Source organism: Oreochromis niloticus, linkage group LG2 (genome assembly GCF_001858045.2).
Source record: "Oreochromis niloticus isolate F11D_XX linkage group LG2, O_niloticus_UMD_NMBU, whole genome shotgun sequence".
NCBI lineage: Eukaryota > Metazoa > Chordata > Actinopteri > Cichliformes > Cichlidae > Oreochromis > Oreochromis niloticus.
In genome coordinates, this window is record NC_031966.2 from 10632541 (window position 1) to 10654453 (window position 21913).

The 21913-nt window shown below is 41.7% G+C and overlaps 1 protein-coding gene across 2 annotated transcripts in view; it reads right to left on the reverse strand.

Moving 5' to 3' along the window:
- Positions 1-21913, reverse strand: part of fat4 (FAT atypical cadherin 4) — a 99497-nt gene that overhangs the window by 38562 nt on the left and 39022 nt on the right. For both annotated transcript variants that reach the window (XM_025909968.1, XM_005467210.4), the window contains exons 2-5: positions 10706-10837; positions 4957-5218; positions 3993-4343; positions 530-1452 (exon numbers count right to left, since the gene is read on the reverse strand). In XM_025909968.1, coding sequence (XP_025765753.1) covers positions 530-1452; positions 3993-4343; positions 4957-5218; positions 10706-10837 — 1668 coding nt within the window. The remainder of the gene's footprint in view (positions 1-529; positions 1453-3992; positions 4344-4956; positions 5219-10705; positions 10838-21913) is intronic.

A 21913-nucleotide genomic window follows, 5' to 3' on the forward strand; every position in this document is an offset into this window, starting at 1 on the left:
TGTGGGCTTTCCTGTGCATGTATCAGTTAGGTATAGCTAAATTATGTGGCTAAACCCACTGCGCCTGGGCCCATAACTGTATCCTCATTTCCTCACTGGGTACACGAGTGAAAGAGCAATTTGCTCTGTCACTGGAAATCTGCATTTCCAGTCCATTTTTTATGCATGGCTCATTTAGTCATCAGGGTGGTTAGAATGTTAATCGTCTTGTCATGCAATTTAGCTGAGTTTCATATTTCGCTGAAATCCTATAAAGCCCTAATTGAGCAGAACAAATGATAGTTGTATATCATTTCTTTATCATTTCACCCAAGTATTTGCTGCAGCATTTAGCAAAATAAGACCACCAAATTTAGTGGTTTAGTGCCCTAATAGCACTCACACACCTGCACTTATTAAGTTAGTTTAACTACTACCAATTTGGTTGAGGCATTAAGCTTGTTAGAACCTTTTTTAACCCTGGAAGACCTTTCTGTGAATTTCACTTAATGTCTTGGCATATGAAAATAAATAAAGCCCAAAAACTAACCTGCAGAATGTTTTTCGGTAGGTTCTCAAGGTTCTCCTGAACATTGACAGTGTAAGGAGAGAGCTCAAAAACAGGTGAGCAGTCATTAACATCCAGTAAAACAATGTTGACTGTTGCTCGGTCCACCCTGGGGCTGCTGCCACGGTCTGCAGCTTGGACCACCAATGAATAGGATGAACGCGCCTCTCGGTCCAGCTGTTTGGCCACTGAGATGACCCCCGTGACAGAATCGATCCGGAAATCAGAGTTGGTGTTTCCCCCAGAGATAGAGAAACGTATCTGTCCATTGGTGCCTTCGTCAGCATCGCTAGCAAACACCTGGATGACATCGGTCCCCGTCAAGATGTTCTCCTCGATCTCGATGTCATAGATATTCTGCGAGAAGCTCGGGGTATTGTCGTTGACGTCCAAAACCACCATAGTCACATCCATTGTCGAAGAGAGAGGCGGTTCGCCCTTATCTGTAGCTACGACTGTGAGTGTGTAGTTGGAAAGCTCCTCCCTATCAAGTTCCCCAATCAACCGGACATCTCCGTCTATTGTACCAATGCTGAACTTGTTACCGAACGGACCTCTGAGGGAGTACTCCACGTAGCTGTTGGGCCCACTGTCAGCATCTGTGGCTTGGGTCGTGAACACAACTGTGTCCACTGGAGTGTTCTCCTGGATGTAAGTCATCTTCTGAGACGTGAAGGTCGGTGGGCAGTCATTGACATCCAGAAGAATGATCGACACTTGGGCAGTGCTGGTGAAGCGGGTAATGGGAGGTGGGGCTAGGTCATTTACTGTGACTACCAGGTTATAGAAAGACTGGGTTTCCCTGTCCAAAGACTTCTTAGTTTGGAGGACCCCATCTTTGGTGATGACAAAGTGGCCCTGGGGATCCCCAGATGCGATTTTGTAGAGGAGCTGTGCATTCTGGCCTGAAAAACATGGCAAGATGCAGGTCTTTAGAAGATAAAAACAATACCAGGAAGGTGAAAGAAATTGATCTGTTAAGCGATTTTCTGCACCAAAACATTCTGATAATTGAAAATACTTAAACACAGTCTTCCACGCAGTCACTTCTTTCATATTAAAAGACCTCACTTTACACTCTGAGATTTTAAATTGAGTTTAAATGAAATTATTTAATGTGCCCTTGAACAGAAAGGCCGGTATTTTGGAGGTCAGATACTGATAACTCTGACTGACATCCATTGTTCTAGACATAACTGTAAGATATTCTCCATGTGTTTGAATTAGGCACTTATAGGCATTATCAACTTCCATTTCCACAAATTGTGCATGTGCAACAGCTCTGTGCTTCTCTTATCATCCAAGTAGACAATCTATTCATGTAAAATGACAGATTGCTATCAGAAAAGAAATACCACTGTAACCACTTCCTCAACGGATAGTGTGGTCGTGCAGTTTTGGAAAATCCCTCTGAACTGAAATATTTATTTTAAGTGACATAACTACAATGTCTGTGAATGAATGGATGGATGCACTAAACTATCCAACCTTGAAATCTGGCCTAATCTGTACAACCACCCTGGAAGTGGGGGTTAAAACAAGCTTAAATTGAGCATCTGTAATTCAACTCAATGGGATTATCATGTGGAAAACGCCGCCACCTTCCCACACTCTTGTGTGCATTTACAGTATACAAGTAATCTCTTATCAAAAGCTTGAGTGCTACTTCTATCTGAGTTTTGGCTACGCTGTCTAGAGCCAAAGTCTGGGGGTCAGGGGTCAGGGCTTAGGAAGCGCTAACAATGGCGGTGTTTTGTTTTGACAGTGCAGAGTGGCAGCTATATATCTGGGAGCAGGACGTGGTCAGATTATGTGGACGGTGGAGAAAGAAGCCAGACTTTGGTTGAGAACTAGGCAGCATATTTCCCAGGAATGTAGGTCACAATAACCACATTAGGCCCGGGTGAAGCGATAATTACAGCAGAGGAGAGTAGCGGTGGCCGTTCAAATACCACACGCTTCTTCACAGACACGAAACCCACCACCTGAAACGCAGAAATAACTCCGGCCGCTTAATCACATGGTGAAGATGTTGTATTTCATCAAATCAATTATGTGCGACTCAAAATAAAAACGAAAAATAAAATGTAGGCTTGAGAGCTTCTGTGTAACCAACTGTCATAACAAAGTGACAGGCCTCTATTAAATTAATCTACTAAGGCTAGCTCATACTTGATTTATACGATGAGAGTACATTACTGCTTTAAACATGCCCACTGAGCAGCGTTTTTAAATACACTGACATCACCGGAATACTTCCAGGACTTAACTTGACGACTGTGACTTTTCAAGTCAGTTAAAAATGCTCAACTTCTGACATATTTATCTTCAGCACATGCCAAATAGTTCCAAATATAGCAGTGTTCAGAATATTTAGTGGCATATCAGTTTTAAGTCATCTGAACTGTTGCATAGAATGAAATCAGTGCCACAGCTGCAGTATTTTATTTCTCATTTTGTCTGATAGGTGATGTTTAATATGAAACTAAGCTTACGAGAAATTTAAAAAAATATAATTATAAACACTATATATCAAAACATGGGACAATTCCACATTGCTTACTTTAGAAGGGCAGATATTAAAATCAGTTGAATATTTGTTAATTGAAATGTATCACAAGTGTATTAAAACTGACTCACTCGTTTATTTGAATAGATGTGTGGGAAAAAAAACTGAGGACATTCATCCATTTTTTTTAAACAAAAATTTGATGCCTATTTGTCATATTTAATATGCTTACACACAATGATGTGAGCAGCGTATGTGTTTATATATACACTACACTATATATATGTAAAATTAATACTTAAATCACACCTTGATTTGACAAACGAAAGAATCTTTATTGATGTACGTTTTATATTTTTTTTCTAAGAATTGAACGACATACTAACAATCAGGGGGAATAAAATCATCAACCCTTTGAGACCTGGACTCAAAATCACAGCCAAAGTCAAGGTTAAATATTGAAATCCAATATTTATCCAAGTTCTGTCATAATGTTGCTCAGTAATGTGTCCTCAGGTGCCTGTTGGATTCAGGCCTGGAGAACATGAGGGCCAGTCACTGGGATCAATGCCTTCATCATTCTTCACCACTGCCTACATACTCTGCCCACCAGATATTATCCTGCACCAGGAGGAACCCACCGCACCAGTATGTCTGACACTGGGACTTTGTCCTACAACCTAACAAAAGTCAGGGTACTGTAGCTAGCATGTGGAGATCTGAAGTGCACCTTCACTGACCCACTACCAAACCAGTCATGCTGGACGATGTTGCTGGCAACATACTGCAATGCTCATCACAACACCTCCAGACGCATATGTGCTCATGTGAACCTGCTTAGACTGATATGCTGGTCCTGTGGTTGGATGAGCTCAAAAGTACTAGTCAGGTGCTAGTACATTATTATATCCTATGTAAATTCTTATATATACATACCATCATCAGCATCAGTGGCTCCCACAGTGATAATACTGGATCCGGGCGGCAGACTCTCAGAGACAGACGTGCTGTACGTGGTAGTGTTAAAAATAGGCGCGTTGTCATTTACATCCAACACATTGAAGTACACTCTGACTGTGCTGGCCTGGCCCCCACCATCCTGGGCCTTCGCTGTCAGAATATAGTACTGCTGAGTTTCATAGTCTAGCGGACGTGTCACGTTGAAAAATCCCGTCACGGGGTTCAGGAGAAACGTCTCGTCCTCGTCGTCTTCCTCCAGCAAGTAGGTGACCTCTCCGTTCACCCCTGAGTCAGAGTCGCTGGCCAGGATTGCTGCCACGATGGAGCCTGTGACACAGAGGCGAGAAGTTATACTTTATGGCCCTTTAGAAAAAAACAATAACTGCAGGGGGTTAGAGGGAGGTTTATTAATACCAGTGACTCAGTTATTGCTGCGCCAGTTGCTAAAATAACTGATGATTTTTTAATGTTTTGGCCTGTTCTGCTTTGGACTAAAAGCAGTTGCTGATGTTTTCAGCTTACAGCTGAGGCTGAGCACACAGCTAATCATTAAGTGTTTTATTAGAGCTTTACATGAAACATTTCTAAATGACACCCTCATTCATCTTTGATTACCAAAATTATGCGTCTTTTTCTTGAGAGTTAAGCGGAGAAAGGAGTGAGGACGCGAGGCCAGACAACTGTCAGTACTGTAGTAAATCCTGCTTGTTGCTGATAGATTTCCATATAAATCAAATATCAGTTACTGTCACTTTGACCCATTAAACTCATGATTTCCCCCTGAAGGAAGATGCACAGGAAAAAAAATACTACAAAGAATTTACCCCCAATAATTTGTAACTGATGATCTTAACAGAGAAGTCCAGTCTGAAGGGCTTTTGCATGAGATCAAACATTGCTCGTCTGCCTTTGCAATCTTGAATTTTTAAAGAAATCTTACCGGGCACCATGTCTTCAGGGATATCAAATGAGTACGTTGCACGGGAGAACTTTGGCGTGTGGTCGTTCACGTCCTTGACGGTGATGTTCAACGTCATGTCAGATGACTGCTTTCCATCGTCTGCACGCACCAGGAGGGAATATTTTGAACGTCTCTCCCGGTCTAGTTTCTTGGTGGCGATGAGATCCCCGGATTCAGGGTCGATACGGAAGCTGTCATCTGCCCCACTGATGATCGTGTACGTCACAAGAGCATTGGGACCCTGAGGTTAAAAAGAATGCGATAACACCAAACAACAAGTTAGGATAGAGTCATCTATTTCACTCCAATATGATTTTTCCTTGTTTCAGGAAGTAAACCCAAACTCATTACTTGCAAGTGAGTATTTATAAAAACAGTTTGATTTGTTGTGCTGAACCATGGTTGAAATTTAAGTTCTTCAGATACAGGAGCAAGACCATCACAATTACAGGCATCAAACCAAATCTATCTACTAGGAAATGTCTCCAGAACAAAATATCTACTTGTCTAGCATGAATGAAACCCCTAACATGGCCTTTTCCCACAGAGACAGTCCATAAAGTGGAGGCTTGTGATTTCAAAAAGGCCATGAATAAGATCACAGATCAAGATAGTGACACCAAATAAAGCACAAGTGGGAAAAAACTGAATTGAAGGGATTACATCTCACTGACCTTCACAAACAAAAAAGCTTTGAGCATGCTAACGAGAAATCCACCCATCTTATCAGGCCCTTAATGTTGTTGCTTTAGCACTAAGATTTTAGGTTAAGGGAAAATGTCTAGCAGTGTAGAGAGAAGGAACAAGTTTTCTTGGACGAAGGCAACACTGCTGAACAACACAGAGGACCCATTTATAAGCATAAATGACACGGAATAAAAGATTTTTGAAAAGCTGATGAACATAAATGGCCTTTTTAAAGATTAAAGGTCAAACTAGACAGAAAAAAATACGAAGAAACACAAGAGCTGAGTGGTGATATTCACGAGAGATTCCTCTTTGAACTTTTGGGGGGTATAGTGTTCGTCTATAAGTGCAACTAATAGATCATCTATTACATTGGACAAGTACAAGCGCCATAACACATGCGATCACTATAGCGAGAGGCTTTGGAATCAGAGACGGGGACTGAATGCACTATGTTATGTGAATGAGGCTGACGACAGAGCTTGACGTTTACATTTGTGCTGGGGACAATAGGAGATCAGACAACTGTCTCACTCTGTGTCTTCTGCCAAAAAAGCAAAAGCAACATCAAAAAGCTACTGCTGCTCAGCGAGACGAAGCGAGGGCTCCGGTTACAGTTGGTTAAGAGCTAAGCTAAAAGAGAGTCTTTCAGCTATGCCTGATGTTTGTGTGATGCTTTTTGATCCCCTTGGAACAATGGAGAGGCTTATAGGGTAGAAGTGCTGCATTAAGCTGGTTTTTATATGCGTATTGACACATTTACTGCCTAAGTGAATAAGCTGTGTTGAAATAAACTGTATGTACGCAGCGGTGCTTCATGGTAAAATCAGCTGGAGAATGATGTGTTAGTTGGCGGTTGTGGTATAAAGCTCCTCGTGGTCTCTCATTTTTTTGTTTTCTGGACATGTTTTACAGATTCAACCTTTGGCAATAAAACAGTCTTCAGATGAATATTTTTGTAAAAATAAAGAATTTGGTTTTGGTTTTTAACGTTTCCAAATCTATTGAACAGATAGTGAACTTGCATTTGTTAATATGAACAATATTTATTTATAACTATTTATTTCATTAACTCAGTGGTTTCAATTACAGTATTATAATGCATATAATTGCATGTGTAAGAAAATAGCTGCTCCCTTATTTCTCAAGGGGAAACCACAGGGAATGGATCTGCATGCTTAATTTGGCACAGATTTTATGCCGGATGCACTCCCTGAGGCAACCCTCCTATTTATCCGGGCTTGGGACTGGCACTAGGAATACACGAGTCCATCTCTCCTTTTGGAATCAAACCGGATAAACGTGTTCCCCCCTACACCACAGAGCCACATCTTATTGATTGTATCCCTCAATCGATTTAAGAATTCTCAAACTTGTTATTTACTTTTTGATGTTGAAAGACATTTGACAGGTAATCACAGTTTAAACAGCTCACTGTTAAAATACATGTGGGATTGAACAAACTATTTATACATATAGTACATAGTCAAATGCAAATGTAATGTTTTACAGTGGGATTCTTTAAAGCGATCCTGTCATTAAATCAGTGAACTCTGAACGGATAAAACCTTTAAGTGAATGTAGAGGAGACTTTACTGTTTGGCCATGTCTGACAGAAGAAAAACACACAAAACTATAAAATATTCTCTGCCCTTGTCTAACTTTTTTTTTTTAACTGTCTGCATTTAGACACATTCTTTGTGCCTAAATGCAGACATTTAACACACAGAGTCAATATAATCATAAGGCTAACTTCTCTTACTTGCTCTTATCTCTTTCCCATGGCCTGTTTTTTATGATAGATAAAAACTCTGTCTTCTTGACCTCGTCTCTCATTGCATTACCAGACTTGGTCTGAGATCCAGGCCCAATAAAAAATGGGGGAGATGAGGAGGACGGAGTGAGGTTCTGCTCATCGAAGGACCCTGCTGTCATCAATCAGTGGTTCCAGATCTGGCAATCTCATTAGCCACCTGGGCCGCAGTCCGGAACCCAACACCCATGGTTTGCCAATTAATTTTCTGATAGGGTTCAAAGGCAGAGCAAGGAAGGTGGGGGAGGCCGAGATGGGGGTCCATCTAGGCTTCAGTCCAACACACACACATACCAACAAAAACTATAAACACAGGCATTTAAAAATAGCTTTATTCTCTTTTTAAACTGTTTGATTCTCCTGAACAATCCCATGTCTTTCTCTTTTCATAAAATCTTTAAACGCACTCAAACACACTCACACCGACACTGTTCGCCCTCTTGACCTCCACTCAAGAGTCTGACTACTTTACGGCTCTCCAAAGACACGGAGGGTTGTTCGGAGGAAAAGAAAAAAAAAACGAGGGCTGGCCAATTAAACAGCAGCATTCCAGGGAGCAAAGCGCACCAGGCAGGGGCAGAAGGAAACTCATTTAGTAGATGAGTGGGTTTTGGGAGCACGCAGTTCCTATGAGAAGCGAGAGGTGCGAAGCAGACAGCGCTGGTGGGGATAGCAAGCTTCCTGTATGCAACAGCACCAAGACAGCAAGCCAATCATAACATAGACTCTTGGAAAACAAGCACTGTGTTGTCACTAACAGCTACAGATAAAGAAAGTTAAGGATGACCCAACAGTCTGCGCTGCTGGTGTGTAAATCCATTCTACAAGTGTGCAAAATAGCCAGAAATCTCCTTGTTGTGGGTTTTCAGGCCTCTGGAATGCATTACTGTTCACTTGGAGCCTGTGCTTCCTTCCAGGGATCTCTCCTAAAACCCCCATTGTTGCATTTTTCTTCATTAATAAAGTTTTTTCTTTTTTTTTTTTTACCTGTGACATATTTTCCACATTAGGTCAGAATTCTAATAAAATGCTCACAGTCTCTCCAAAAGAACAAATGGCTGCATATTTCTTTTAAATGAGGTGAGAAACATTCTCAGAGAGGCCTAACTTGCATTACACAAAGAAGCAGCGTTTTATATTGATTTCCTTTCAACCCCGCTGCAATCCCCTCCTCCTTTTTTGGGGTGGAAATGGGCACAGTGAAAAGCGGATGGGTAGAAACAGCATTTTAATACCCTCACACATGAATCCCACATGTAGCACTGTTAAATTGGATGGGATCATTATGATGTCTGAATTCAGCCCGTCAGCTGGCCAACAGCTTGCACTCTTGGCTACTCTGCGCTGGCTCACACATGTGGCTTTCTCAACAAGAGCTCCAATGCGTTCCGTACGCTTAGTGTCAGCGCAACTTAAGTTTCCTGCGTAAGGATGTGGGCAAAAGCTTGGCTGGCCTCATATCTGGCTCTGAGTGAGAGCTGGAATGAAGCACAGGCTTCTATTTAGCAGCCTATTCATGGCAGCGCTGAAGTTTGGAGTAAACATCACTAGAATCTGTAATTCCTAAAAAGGCTCCTCTACATTCTCTTTAAGTACTTCTTTTTTTCATTTGAATCCCTGCTTGGAAGCGAAATGTGACTTCTCTTCAATTCAAGTTCTTTAGGTTGGTAATTCAAGCACGGCTCATATGCATATGCGTGCTTGTACGAATGAACTCTTAATTTTCTACAAATTACCGAAAAGCCTTCGATTTCAGCCTAAGCACCACAGGTCAGGCTTTTCTTAACTTCAGATATGTGGAAAAAGTGAACAACTGTGCAGTTTGATTTCAATACCATATGCTAAGCCTTTCAAGATCAAAACTGTGAATAGTTTGGAACTGAAAAAAGAAAATAATCAAATAACGTCCTTAAATCCCCCTACTGAAAAGACTGACCTGCCTCCAGGTCCGAGATTTACAGTCAATATAGTCATCTGACAAAAGAGAAATGGCATAAAGTGGGACTTTGTATGACTTTTCTCACATTCAGAGCAAAGAGATGGGAGCGAGGTAACAGCTGTGCAATAAAAAACGTGTGGCCTCATAAGTTAACATTAAATCTGAGTCCATATTCCTGCTTTCTAATCTCTCGCCCCTCTATGGCCCGACTCTTTCCACTCACTTCAACTGTGTCCTTTGGCTTGGGTGAGGGACCGCAGACCTTTGAGATGCTGGCAGGGCCTGCTTTTTGCTCGCTGCAGGATTTAATGTCCGTATCCTGCCGTAAGCAGCCAAAGATGGAGCCTTTGACTAATTCAGAGTGATACTGCTGATGTAATGTGAACTACGGGGACCGCGGAGGGACTATCAGGACGACAGGACGAAGAATCAATCGATGTTTCTGCGACACCAGCGGACTCAAGACATCTCAGATAACATCAACATTTAAGGGGGAAAATGAGCAGACTCTAAATGTGTGTGTGTCTTAGGGGAAAGCACATTAATTGCTATAAAGTGGTGATTTATGCTTTTGTGGTAGTGCGTAAGTATTGAGGGAGGCGAGGATGGTGCTTTCCCAAACTGTCTTGGCTGCTTTGTGTCACTGTGTGGAGTCGTGAGTACGTGCACATCTGAGCTTGAACTCAACTAATGCTGTACTCTAAAACAGGCAATTCCCTGTTTTTATGAAATTTAATCAAATAATTGCTGCAATATCTATAGATGATAGTGAAAAATAAAATGTGCCTCAAAATTCCCCACAGCTAAAGGCAACGTCTTTAAATCACAGCAAAAACCCAGAAATTTTTTCTTGATAATTGACAATAATGTTTTATTTAATTCTGAGGTAATATACTGCTGAGATTTTCCATATATCAGGTTACGATTTGCTGACATTTATTGGTAATGACAGCGACTATAAAATTAAAAACTGCTGTAAAAATAAATACTACCCTTATCAGAATAATAATGAACTCACAATCATAATCAATCAGGGACATGCAGTCTAGACTGTTTCCATTTCATTTCTGCCTTGAATATTTGCAATTTTGGTATGAAAATGGTCCAACGTAAAGATTTTAATACTGACAACGATGTTAAAAAAAACCATTTCAATCTTTAGTGGTTTTGACACTGTAGGAACAAAAATTTAAGCATGTTTTTAATTCAAATCGCTCCCAGGATATCTATTCAGAAAGCGGTGAAGTGGAAACCGGGCAAAGAAAAGCACAAAGACACCGAGCCATTACCTCGTCTGCATCCGTGGCTGTTAGCTGCATTATCTTGAAGCCATCTCCAACGTTTTCCTCGATGGTCACGTCAAGAATGTCATTAGGGAAAACGGGCGGGTTGTCGTTGACATCCTGCAGCGTGATCTCCACCTGTGGAGGAAGAATAAACACCACACTTTCCATTAACGTCCCGCCAACCTGCTACAGTCTGTCTGCAACAGCTGTTAAGACTGCTGTAAAGAAAAAAAAAACCGTCTGAGTCGTCTCGGGTTTCAGATGAAGAAGCTGCACTAGCAGAGAAATTGATCATTTTCTGGCTCCACAGGGTATAGAGAGGAAAAAGTGTGAAATTATCAGCTGCGAGTCTTGCAGTGAAAGCTCACAAACAAGAAAGCCTGAATTTTCCTCCCATCCAAAGTTAATTTATTTTGATCTACTAACAGAACAAGTCACATCTTAAACAGACAAAACTATATAACTGGTCGAGAGTGAATGCTCTATAAAAATGTGATGATAAATGAAAAGTGAAGAACTGATAGTTGGTGCTTCTTTAGGTGCAACACCAACCCACGATAAGCTTCTGTAAACCAACATATCTAGAGAAGTGCATTGTGGGTCTATGGTAGACCTCGTATACCCCACTGTCACTGGAGCTCATGGAAACTGTATCATTTACAAATTGACTTGAGGCTCTTTTCCGCAGAGACGCGCAGCAAATGTAACAGTAGAGCAAACTAACTGCAGCGCAGGGATTTTCACTTTCAAGTCTTACAAACCAAAATAAACACACATTACAGTAGACCACGGACCCCCCATGTGGAAAAACTTTGCCCCCCCACACTGAGAGACTTGTTCTAATAAATTAAATCTAATACAGATGCGACAGCGGGAAGAGTGAAACCTATGATTAGATCAGTTGTTTATAGAAATTATACGATTTCAAGTGAATCAAAGCGTCCTTTGGCTTTTGCTCATTCACACAAGACCATGTGGAGCACAAACGTCCTGTGACCACACGTGGAGAACCCTCTGCCACCATCCCGGCTTGCAGCTAATACTCCATGTGCGGACGCCCCTTCAAGAACATTTGTTGTTGTGCTTTTGATTGGACAAGTTGTTTGTTTATAGTAAAGGAACTCTTGAATTGACGATCTTTTATGCTCCACTTAGCCAGCACCCTCACTGACAAAGCTTAACGCAGATGATAAAGAAGCAATCGGTACTCCATCGATAATTTAGAATGCTTTCAACCACCTATGGTATAGGAGCACAGTATGAGCAGTCACATGACCCTGTCTGTCCATCTGAGGGGGAAAGTGGAAACCTTGGAGACAGTGAGAGTGGCACATTTATGGTTTCAGATGTTCTGCGTCTAGCGTGGCGATATTACATTTCCACTCGCATCCCACAACTTAAACTGCTATCCCTTCCACCTCATCTACTAACCCAAATATGCATTTCAAAGCCAGTAAACATGGCTCGCTTTTGAATCATAACAGACATTTTGCTGCGCATTCTCTGTTTATTGCTTCTATAAATATGGAAAAGCCGTGTTTAAATTCTCCAGTGATAGGATCTCCATTAATGTTGACAGTGATTATGGTAATTCTTGTGCCAGGCATCACTGTAACACACGCGCACGCAGCGAAGCGTTACTGAGATGATATAAAGAAATGGGAAAAGAACAGTTGTTAAAAGTCTACAATGGGTGCAGCACTTTTTTTTTTTTTTTTGAGGTAACAAGAGTTTCCCAGTGGGCATTTATAGAGCAGACAACAGGCCTCAAGGCCGTATGACCACAGAGGTGGGGGGCTTAAACACAGCGGTCTATTCATACTGGGCTATTTACAGGAAAAGCGGCCTTCACATGTCCCACAAATCTGCTTTGCAACCAACAGAAGCAGGAAGTGCTTCATAACAGCTGCCACTGACGCCTTTTGGGAAAAGCTTAGTTCATTAAAGCTGACCCAGAACAAAAAGCCTGATGGGGGAGATGGCTGGAATAGTGTCACAGCCTGACTGAATAAAATACGCTTCTGCTGTTCACTAATGTGACACCGCGAGGGCAAGTCTGAGCAAGGTCACAATTAGAACGAATCCAATCGCTTAACACTGCCTGGATGCCAGGATGCTGTCCACTTATTAAACCCACTCTGAGTTGGTGTCTGTCTGTCTGCATGAGTGGAGATAATTACAGAAGAACAAGACAGATTATGTCCCGGGCACCGGCAATACAGAAGTCTCATAAACAACCACAATGACAGCGGCTCTCGACTCAACTTGCGCCCGAGCCGAGGGACCGGGGCAAAGTCAACAAACAATGAATATTTATCTCCCGCCCTGTGTGTCCCCTTGATGTGTAAATAATGCAAGGCCCACTTCTGAGGAGCGAACTAATTAGGGTAGAAGTGCAGTTTTGAGAAATAATTACGCCTTATGCTTCCAGTTTGCATTACCCGGGCTCCCACGAGACAGCAACATATCAAAGCGCTCTGGTGAAAAATTCATCGGAGGAAGAGGAAGCGAGGTCAGGAGAGGGAGGCTGAGAGAAGCAGGAAGAGAGGTTTTGTTCCCTCTACCTGTCTGCTGCTCATGGCGAGCAGGCGGTTAGCCCAGACGCCGTGGCCCAGGCAGGTGAAACACATTAGTTTACAAGGCAAAGATTGTGTTTCACGAACTACTGTTTCAAGTTGCAGGTGCTGCTAACTGGCTGCCAGAGTTTTATTATTTATGGGGACGTATGAATGATTCAGGTGTCAAGCGGTTCCTGAGCGCTGTCGATTATAAGACCGTAAGTGATGGAAAGTATTTGTCCGAAAGCCTGAGACTGGAGCTCAGGAGTGATAAATTCATCTAAAATTCCCAGAGCTTGTATGATGCATGCAGAAATGACAGGTGGAAAAATGTAGATGTCTGATCTCATGTTATGTAATCAAATCTCTTTTCTTACGAATAAAGTTGAAATTTAAAGAGTAAGTTCACCTTAAATCACAAGAGACATTTTTCTTACCGACCTCTGTTTTGATTGCGAGTCAAACACAGATGGGGCGAATGAACTGTCAAATTTGCTGTGCTCAGAGCTTTAAAAATATATATTTCAGTATTTCAAAAGCAATGTGTATTTCTAGTACAAATGTCACTGTTACACGGTAACATACTCTTTCTACCAATACAGAACACTGGGGACGATTAAAGACGATGAACTGAAACTTTAAAAATCATCACGCTTCTACAAATAAAATCTGCACAGTAGTGTGCAAAAATCTTGAGCCACACCTCATTTCTTTACATTTACATGCTAGGAAAATGGGAAAAAAGTGCAGAGATGTATTGAAGCATGTGGGAACATACATGGAAACATAGTACACAATGCAAAAAAAGAATTTGTACAATTCTAATGAGCTTTAAAGTCAATATTTGGAGTGACCACCTTTATTCTTCAGCACAGCCTAAACTTTCTTGTAATTTCTTTAAGTAGTGCTTAAGTAGGATATTCAAAGCCTTTTTTTGGGTGTTTTTTGTCCTGTTCTCTGTCAAGATGATAGCACACTGCTTGAATAATGTTGAGGTCTGCGCTGTGGCGAGGCAAATCCATGACTGGTAGTGTTCCACTGCATGTTTTTTCTTTCTTAAAGTCTAGAAAACTATTGCTCATGACCACTTTACACTAAATCTAAAGACTATTGCAAAGGCTGTAAAGGCTAAGGCTGTAAACATGCTTCTTTCTGCTGTACATTTGGAAATTTCAACATAATGGGGGTCGATTGACTTTTGGAGTGAGACATAAAGTGGACTTACAAGGAACTGCAGCTTCTGGTATTTCCATATTGCTTCAATTTCTCAACCCGAGAGGCTGCCTCCAGGTACCAACACTCCACATTTATCCATCTTTAGAAATACTTGGATGCGCCTCCTTCGTAGATTAAAAGCAATATCAAAGTAAAGGAATTCAGTTCAAGCGTAACAGCATATACCAGAACACGTCTTCGATTCCACCACATTTTATTTTCCACAATGAGAAGGAACCAGTTGTGGTTACAGCTGGAAAAAAATATATATCTATCACCTGCATCCTTGAAAGCCATTTTCACCACATCTAAAAAGTGGAAGTTGCACAGGTTTTCATATGTTTCCCACTTAAAAAATCTCATACTTGCTCTCTTGCCAGGTCCACTGCAGACAGTCAGACACAGGCAGGGGGGAGATTTAATGCAGAAGCAAAAGATGTATTATTTGAGTCCGGTCCCATGTACACTGCACACATATTTTGTCAGTTAGCGACTCAGTTGTTTTTAATAACTAGTAGAGAGTCTGATAATTAAGTGAGCAATGGTGTGCATTAAAAATGAGTAATGCAGTGCATGCTTGCTCCACTGAACGCCACGAACCTCTGAGTGAAAAGGGTGAACTTCACATCATTAGCACAAACGTTTCTTCCAACCTCGCTGAAAAAAATGTGACCTCTGAGTGCAACTGATGCAACAGTTGGCCTGTAAATGTTGAGATCATCTGATCGTTAAAAAAAGTAGAAAAAATTGCTGGAGCTGGGTGCGCCTCCTGCTGGAAATAATCATTTCAAAATGATTAAATGTCTCATTAGATGCCGCCGACGACTTGGGGTCAAGGGTTGGGGGAAGCACCGACTTCCCGTGCTCATTATACTCGGCCTCTGAGATTGAACGATTCCACTTTGCATCATCCGTTTTTCACTGATGTGCACGAAGATCAAGTTGGGCCTAATGTGTTAAAAACTGGGATCACAAAGCAATCCAAAATACCACACTTCATCACAGAGTCTGAGCCAGGATCATACGCTGTTAAAATTATTCAGGCTTTTTTGGCCGAGTTGAAACAACTAAACTGGACAAAGGAATTTTCGCAGTGCCATAAAAGAGTTGACACTAAAAGCCTTTGATTATGATGACGTGTAAGAAACAAATAACCAAAATGAATTCCATCGAGGTTTGTTTCTTTAGAGCGACCTGATGGACGTCTAAGGTTCTGTTTATCTAACACTTCAGCTGGTGTAACGCAAGGACTATAAAGAGTTGAAGGTTGGTACAGCTTGCGGCGGTTAGCTGAGTATTTCAACAGAAGCTGAAAAATACTTCAAGTGTTGCGTTTCCAAAAAGGAGCAGAAGAGTCATCAGTGAGCCTTCTCATATTCTGACTGAGAGGTTACATCCCTTCCAACCACTAACTGGGAAACCTTTGAGGAACCACACCCATGCAGGTCAGTAAGGACATCTGAAACAATTCCCATAACTGCTTCGACAAAGCATCAAACTTCCAGGAGCTTCAAACTAACTCTCAACATACTGGAAAATCATGGAGTCTCCACACTTCCTGCACTATATAAGGGGCACTGTATTGTATGAAGGAATCTGTCATCTCTGAACTGAAATGGATTACCGACCGTCTAGAAAAAGCCCAGGCCCGTGTCTGTGTTTGCCTTACTTAATCTGAAAACCGTATGGCATGATCCATGTGCATCTGATGAATTCCCTGCTATGTATAAAGAGAAACTGTAAAGTGGACCTGAATGATAGAAGGCCACATTCAACATGATACATTTCCCGCAGCTCTAGAGGCACACAGACAAAGACCATCATTATTTCACTTCATCTTCACTTCCTCCTCTAGCTCTCCTTGTGGTTATTTCAGCTGTTTAGACAGAACATCGTAGACTCTTGGCTCCAGATTTATGGAGCTAAAGAAGTCACGAGTTCTGTGGGTCAAGGATATTGGTAAAAGTGCCATCTTGGTTCAGTCTTCTAACAACAAAAGGAAACACAACTAAATAATTAAGACAAGGTCAAACGGAGCTCTTCTGTACGGCTTCTTTAACACGTGTACAATCGCAACTGGCTCCATCTGTCAAACAAAGGCCTGCAGAGTAATTCATCTTCCAACCGCAGTCATCAGGCTCGGCAAAGTGCATGCGCGCCCTGGAGACAGGAATTTGCTGGAGATGGGAACGTGCCCGGGAAAAAGCAGACAAAGCTGGATGTCAGCCAAACCTCAGCGCACAGTGCAAGGGAAAAGTCAGGATACGATCATATCCCCCTCAAGTCCCCCCCAAAATTTTCTGCAGTCCCATGAAAAAAAGAAAAAAGAGCAACACTAAGGAATAAAATGAGACAAAACAACACAAAAAAACCAGGAGAGTCTGCAAATGATCAGAGAGCACCTCGGCCATACGCAACCAACAAGGGGAGAGACAATGTTGGACAAGTGGTTTTAATAAAAGGGATCACTCTGCTCTCGGTGGACCACTTCACCAACTGTTAAAAGATTGTTTGTCTACAGCAGGCCTCTTCAAGCCCCCTGCGAACTCTTGCCAAATGAGGTTCCCTCCGAGTGTTTCGAGCGGAATATACTGTATAATCCAACAGAACAAATAACCTTCCAGGTCATGTGGGCCAGCGTATTGTTTCACCCAGGCTCTGGGCCATCTGTGCACACAGCAGAGTGGAAAAAAATTGTGATGGATTGCTATTTTTAATGGTCTCGTATCCGGCCGCGAGCAGCGCATACAGGGGTTCTTCTTCACTATAAACAGGCATAACTCTTTCTCCATTATTCCTACCTGGGAGAGTTAGATGGAAAGTTTAATTAGACCTTGCGCAAGATCAGAGTAGAGACAAGATTTTGCTCTCCTTGAAGCTGGAGTACAATTCAAAGCCATCGCTGAAATTACCATAGCCTATTAACTGCAGCGCGTTCTGTATCCATGGATTAAAAGGTTAGAAGAACATCAAAACAAGCATTTTCTCCTTCTGGTGAGATGAAAGTTAAAAAACAAAATAATTAGCCTATTTGTGAGAAGTATGCTTTGAAGATATAAGAGAAGAAATGTATTTTGTTTTTATCAGTTGTCTGTCTTTTTTAAGGAGTTCTTAAAAATGGAAGGAGACCATGACGGCCGCCTGTCTCGGTGTTGGTGCCACTGACTCTGCGTGAGTCTATGGCCTTATCACTCTCACTCGCTCTCGCTACAATTACCTCCAATCACAGCATTCAAGCCGTGCAGACCATGGAAAGCAGAGTAAATGAGAAACACAGCACTTTGTTACCCCTAAAATAGATCAAAAACGCAACTATGTTCAGATTTTTAACCATTTCTGGGGCTGATTGCTGTAAATAAGCCATCAATTATTGTAGAAATGGCTCAACGTGCCTAAAGCTTAATAGAAAACGACTTGTGACCAGTGACTTTTTCATCAGCCTCAGTATCATTTCTGGATACTTTGCACTATGTTTCAGAGCAAAATAATGCATCTAGTCCTACTGTTTACTTCTTAAGGGTTAACATACTGCCCTGCTTAAAAATGCTCCTAATGACAGCACATTTTTGCAAAGGGTAAGAGATTTGAGAATATTTCCCAGCCTGTGGATGAGCTTGTAATCCTTAAACTGATTTAAAATAATGGAAAAACAAAGCTTCATGTTTCATGCCGTACTGTAGCTGCAGTAAAGTCAGATGCTTTGCCACAGATTAAATTCTTTAACAGTAATGACGACAGAGTCTGTGCCAAATGGATCACTTAGAACATCAAAAACAGAGCCTACAGACTACAACATAAACTACTTAACACACCTAATGGGAAGGTTCTTTAATAAAGGTTCTTGTACATTTTTTACTTTATATGAACAAACTATTATTTCAATGCGGTGCTCAAATAAAGGTCCAAGTAATATTTTTCTACACAAATTTGCTTCAATATGTCTGGAGCCATCGTAAATATGTGTAAGACAGGAAAATTGTTCCAAGTAATGCACGTAATCACAGACCTCGCAGTAGTGGGATTTTTACAGATAAATGCTCAATCTGAGTTACATACAGTAGATATCAGGCATCTTTCTCTAAAGCCAAAGTTGGTTTCCAAGACTTCTGGAAGGTCTGTGCGAGGCTTTAAAGACCATTATGGCATGAGTTTCATCGTTACTGTCACCCACTGATAAATGCATAAGATTTACAGGAGCTGAGGGAATGAGAAAACACATTAGCGAAGGGTCTCTGTTTGGATTTGACCTAATTATTAATAAATCAAATCTGCGATGACACTCTCCCCCTTCATCCCCAATGCAGACTGCTACTTCTGAAGATAATTAAACAATTAGCCTACACTAATGATGTTTACGACTGATCAGATTATCTGTCCATTAGATCTGACTTCCATCATAGTGACGTGTTGGAAGAAGATGAAAGGAAATTTCCTCCCAGACGTTTCATCTACCTGTTTGTTAGTAACAGAGCATTTTGAGATGTATCCCTCCACTGACTTAGAGGGTCTATATTTCATAGTATTACAACTGCTTTGCAAGTAAAGTTACAAAAGAAAAAAGAATCAACTGAACGAAACACAAAAAAGTGCATGAGTGGAAGGGTCAGGAATATAAGTACACATATGGTTTTGTGCGTGTCTATGTGAGCGGTGGTGTAGAAACCGGCTTTAATCCAAAACAGGACTTGGATTGTTGTGTGAAAAGCTGCAGGCACCCCCTGCAGCCCCTGTTTATGTGAAAAAGCCCTGAAAACATTAGTGCAGAGGAGCAGCAGAGTGGGGGTAGGTAGACTGGATATATTTGTGTGTGTGTGATTTTGTGTGTGAATGTGGGGGAGCTCTAGTAGTCAACTTGTGGCTGACCTGTGCTCCAGGAGGAAGCCTGACTGCCACCCAAGGTCCTGCTGATTAAATGAAAAATAACATGGCAGCTTAAGTGATAATTTGGAACAATGGGCGGACATTTAGGTTTCACATTTTGATGGTCTTAGATGTTTCTATTCTTGTGTGATGCTTAAATGTAACGCCATTTAGTAAGTTGAAGATGAACATGGGGAATTTTCAGTGTATTACGCTCCAGGAATTCTGCTTTTCCTTCTTACCAATGATTAGATAAGATACACACCGCTCTCACGTCTGTGTGTTAAGCATGGAGCCTGAACCGGGCAGCGGTTAGCTGAGCTGACCATAAAATGGAAACACAAACTGAAATGTAAAAACGGCAATTTGTGGTTTTATGGGAAGTTACGTACTATAACTACAAGCAAGTTTATCCATCCACCTAGGACTTCTGTTAGCTGCATAACATCTGCATTCAGCTATCAAAAAAGACCAAAAATAGGAAACGACCTAAAATAAAAACCCACCTTTTTTTTTTTATGTATGTATGTTAATTATATCAGTGTTTCCACCTGCTCTCAGTCTTAAAGCTAAAGTATGCAAATTCCTGGAAAAGTCATTTGCATACCAAATTAATCTAAATGTATCATGTCCTGTAGATTATTGTAAAAAAGGCAATTTCAACACAAAATTTCACACAGTAACACATCCCACTTAAGCCTCAGCCTCACTGTAAAATCGACTGCAAAAAGCCGTAACAGTGGCCCCTTTGCCCTCTACTCTGATTCTACTGACCAGATCATGTAATAACATTAAAAAATATTGACCACCAGTTACCCAGTGACCACACTAATAAAGCTCCTAAAATCACAGCTCCACGTCACATATTCGACCGTGTTATTCCTGATCCTATAAATACCTTATTCCTATTCCTGCTTCGCTGCCATGAAATGTAATTTTGGTGTATTATACATCTGCCTCGGTCATTTAGGCCTCAGCAGGAAACAGCTTGGCAAGAAAACCTGATCTGAAGACATTCTGAGGGGCAAAAGGAAAAAAAAAATTGACAGAGAAATGTTGATGAATTTAACATGAGGTGGTGTAAAAAAAGTCTTCTGCCAAATAACTTGACAATGAGGGACAGTTTCCCCCTGCTGAGGCCATTCATGGAAACAGGCTGGAGGGCCTGGAGACAGCTCTGCCTCTCTTTTCTTCTCCTCACTCACAGATACAAACACGGATGCAGACTCTGCACCGATCGCACAGGAGGCTATGACATGCTCATTCATACATGCGTGACGGTAAAGCCACCCTTCCCCCCTTTATTCTGGACACATACCTCCGCTTCCACACTACACAGAGGTCTTACAAGGCCTCACATGTTTAACTCCCTATTATTATGATGAAGATGGGCCTTTTAGAAGTACCATCCATCTTAATTAACAAGCCATTTGTATGCGCTTCAGCCCCCACGACAAAGCAGCATGGGAAGAAATCCTGAGCTCCAGAGCTCTAAGACATCATTAGTGGATTAAAAACCAAAAAAAAGAAAGGCCTTTAACGGCCTTCCCATGTTGCCTGCATATTTCATTATCTCCCACTGTTCGTGGCAATTCCCAGTTTCATCCTCTGGGTTTTTTGGGCTTTTTTTTAACCAATGAGCTCCAAAACTTTCTCCATGCAGCGAGAGCCTTGCTTCTCATTCCTTTAAAGTTCAACATAATTTGAGGCACTCTCATCTTGATTTACAGCCCGGCCTTAACATCCCTGCCTTCGCCGTCTGTAAAGTTAAAGCAACTGACATATAGCATGTCGCTCTGCGGCTACCGAAACGAGTGAATATAATTTCTGCCTTTAGACGTCAGGCACGAACAAACAAACGTCAGCCTCGATAAGATCTGTTTTCTCTCACCAGTTCTGAAGCTACAGGCTTCAGAACTGGTGAGAAGAGCCGCTGAAAGATCACTATTTTAAAGTGGCGCCTTTTTGGCAGATGCCTGACTTTCGAAATGGTCACTTTTCTGGGTGGTGTGTGCGTCTGAGTGCATGGGGTCTTCCCATAGGGCCTATGTCTGGAAAACAAAAAGGAAATGTCTCAAAAACAGCCTTATGGGTAATCTGCCTTCACAGCCATTGCTTTCTTCTTTTCTTTTTCTTTCTTTTTCTTTGTCTGGCGGCACGCTTGAACGCAGCTGAATAGCCAAGAGACAATTCGTCTCAATTCTGCTTTCAGGGCGCCTACAGAGGCTATTAATTGTCAACTCATAAAGGCCCCATAGACGCCCCATGTGAGAGGAAGCACCTCATACTCCGGGACTCTTTTTCTCACTCTCCTCGTCAGTTTTAGCTGTCTCTGCTATCATCCATAACACCTTTAGGTTTTCTCTAGGGTTTAGAGGGTCAGAGCACGAGGTCAGGATGCAATGCAACTTCCTCTGAGAAGTTGCATTGTGGGAGCTCTTGGTTACTCTGGGGTCAAAAGCTCAGTTTAGTACAAGGGTGTCATTTGTTAGTTGACCTTTCTTGCGGCTCTGACAAGCATTTTGTCGATCGGGGGAAAGACAAAAAGGATAGGGAGAGCGCATGACTTCTGTTGTTC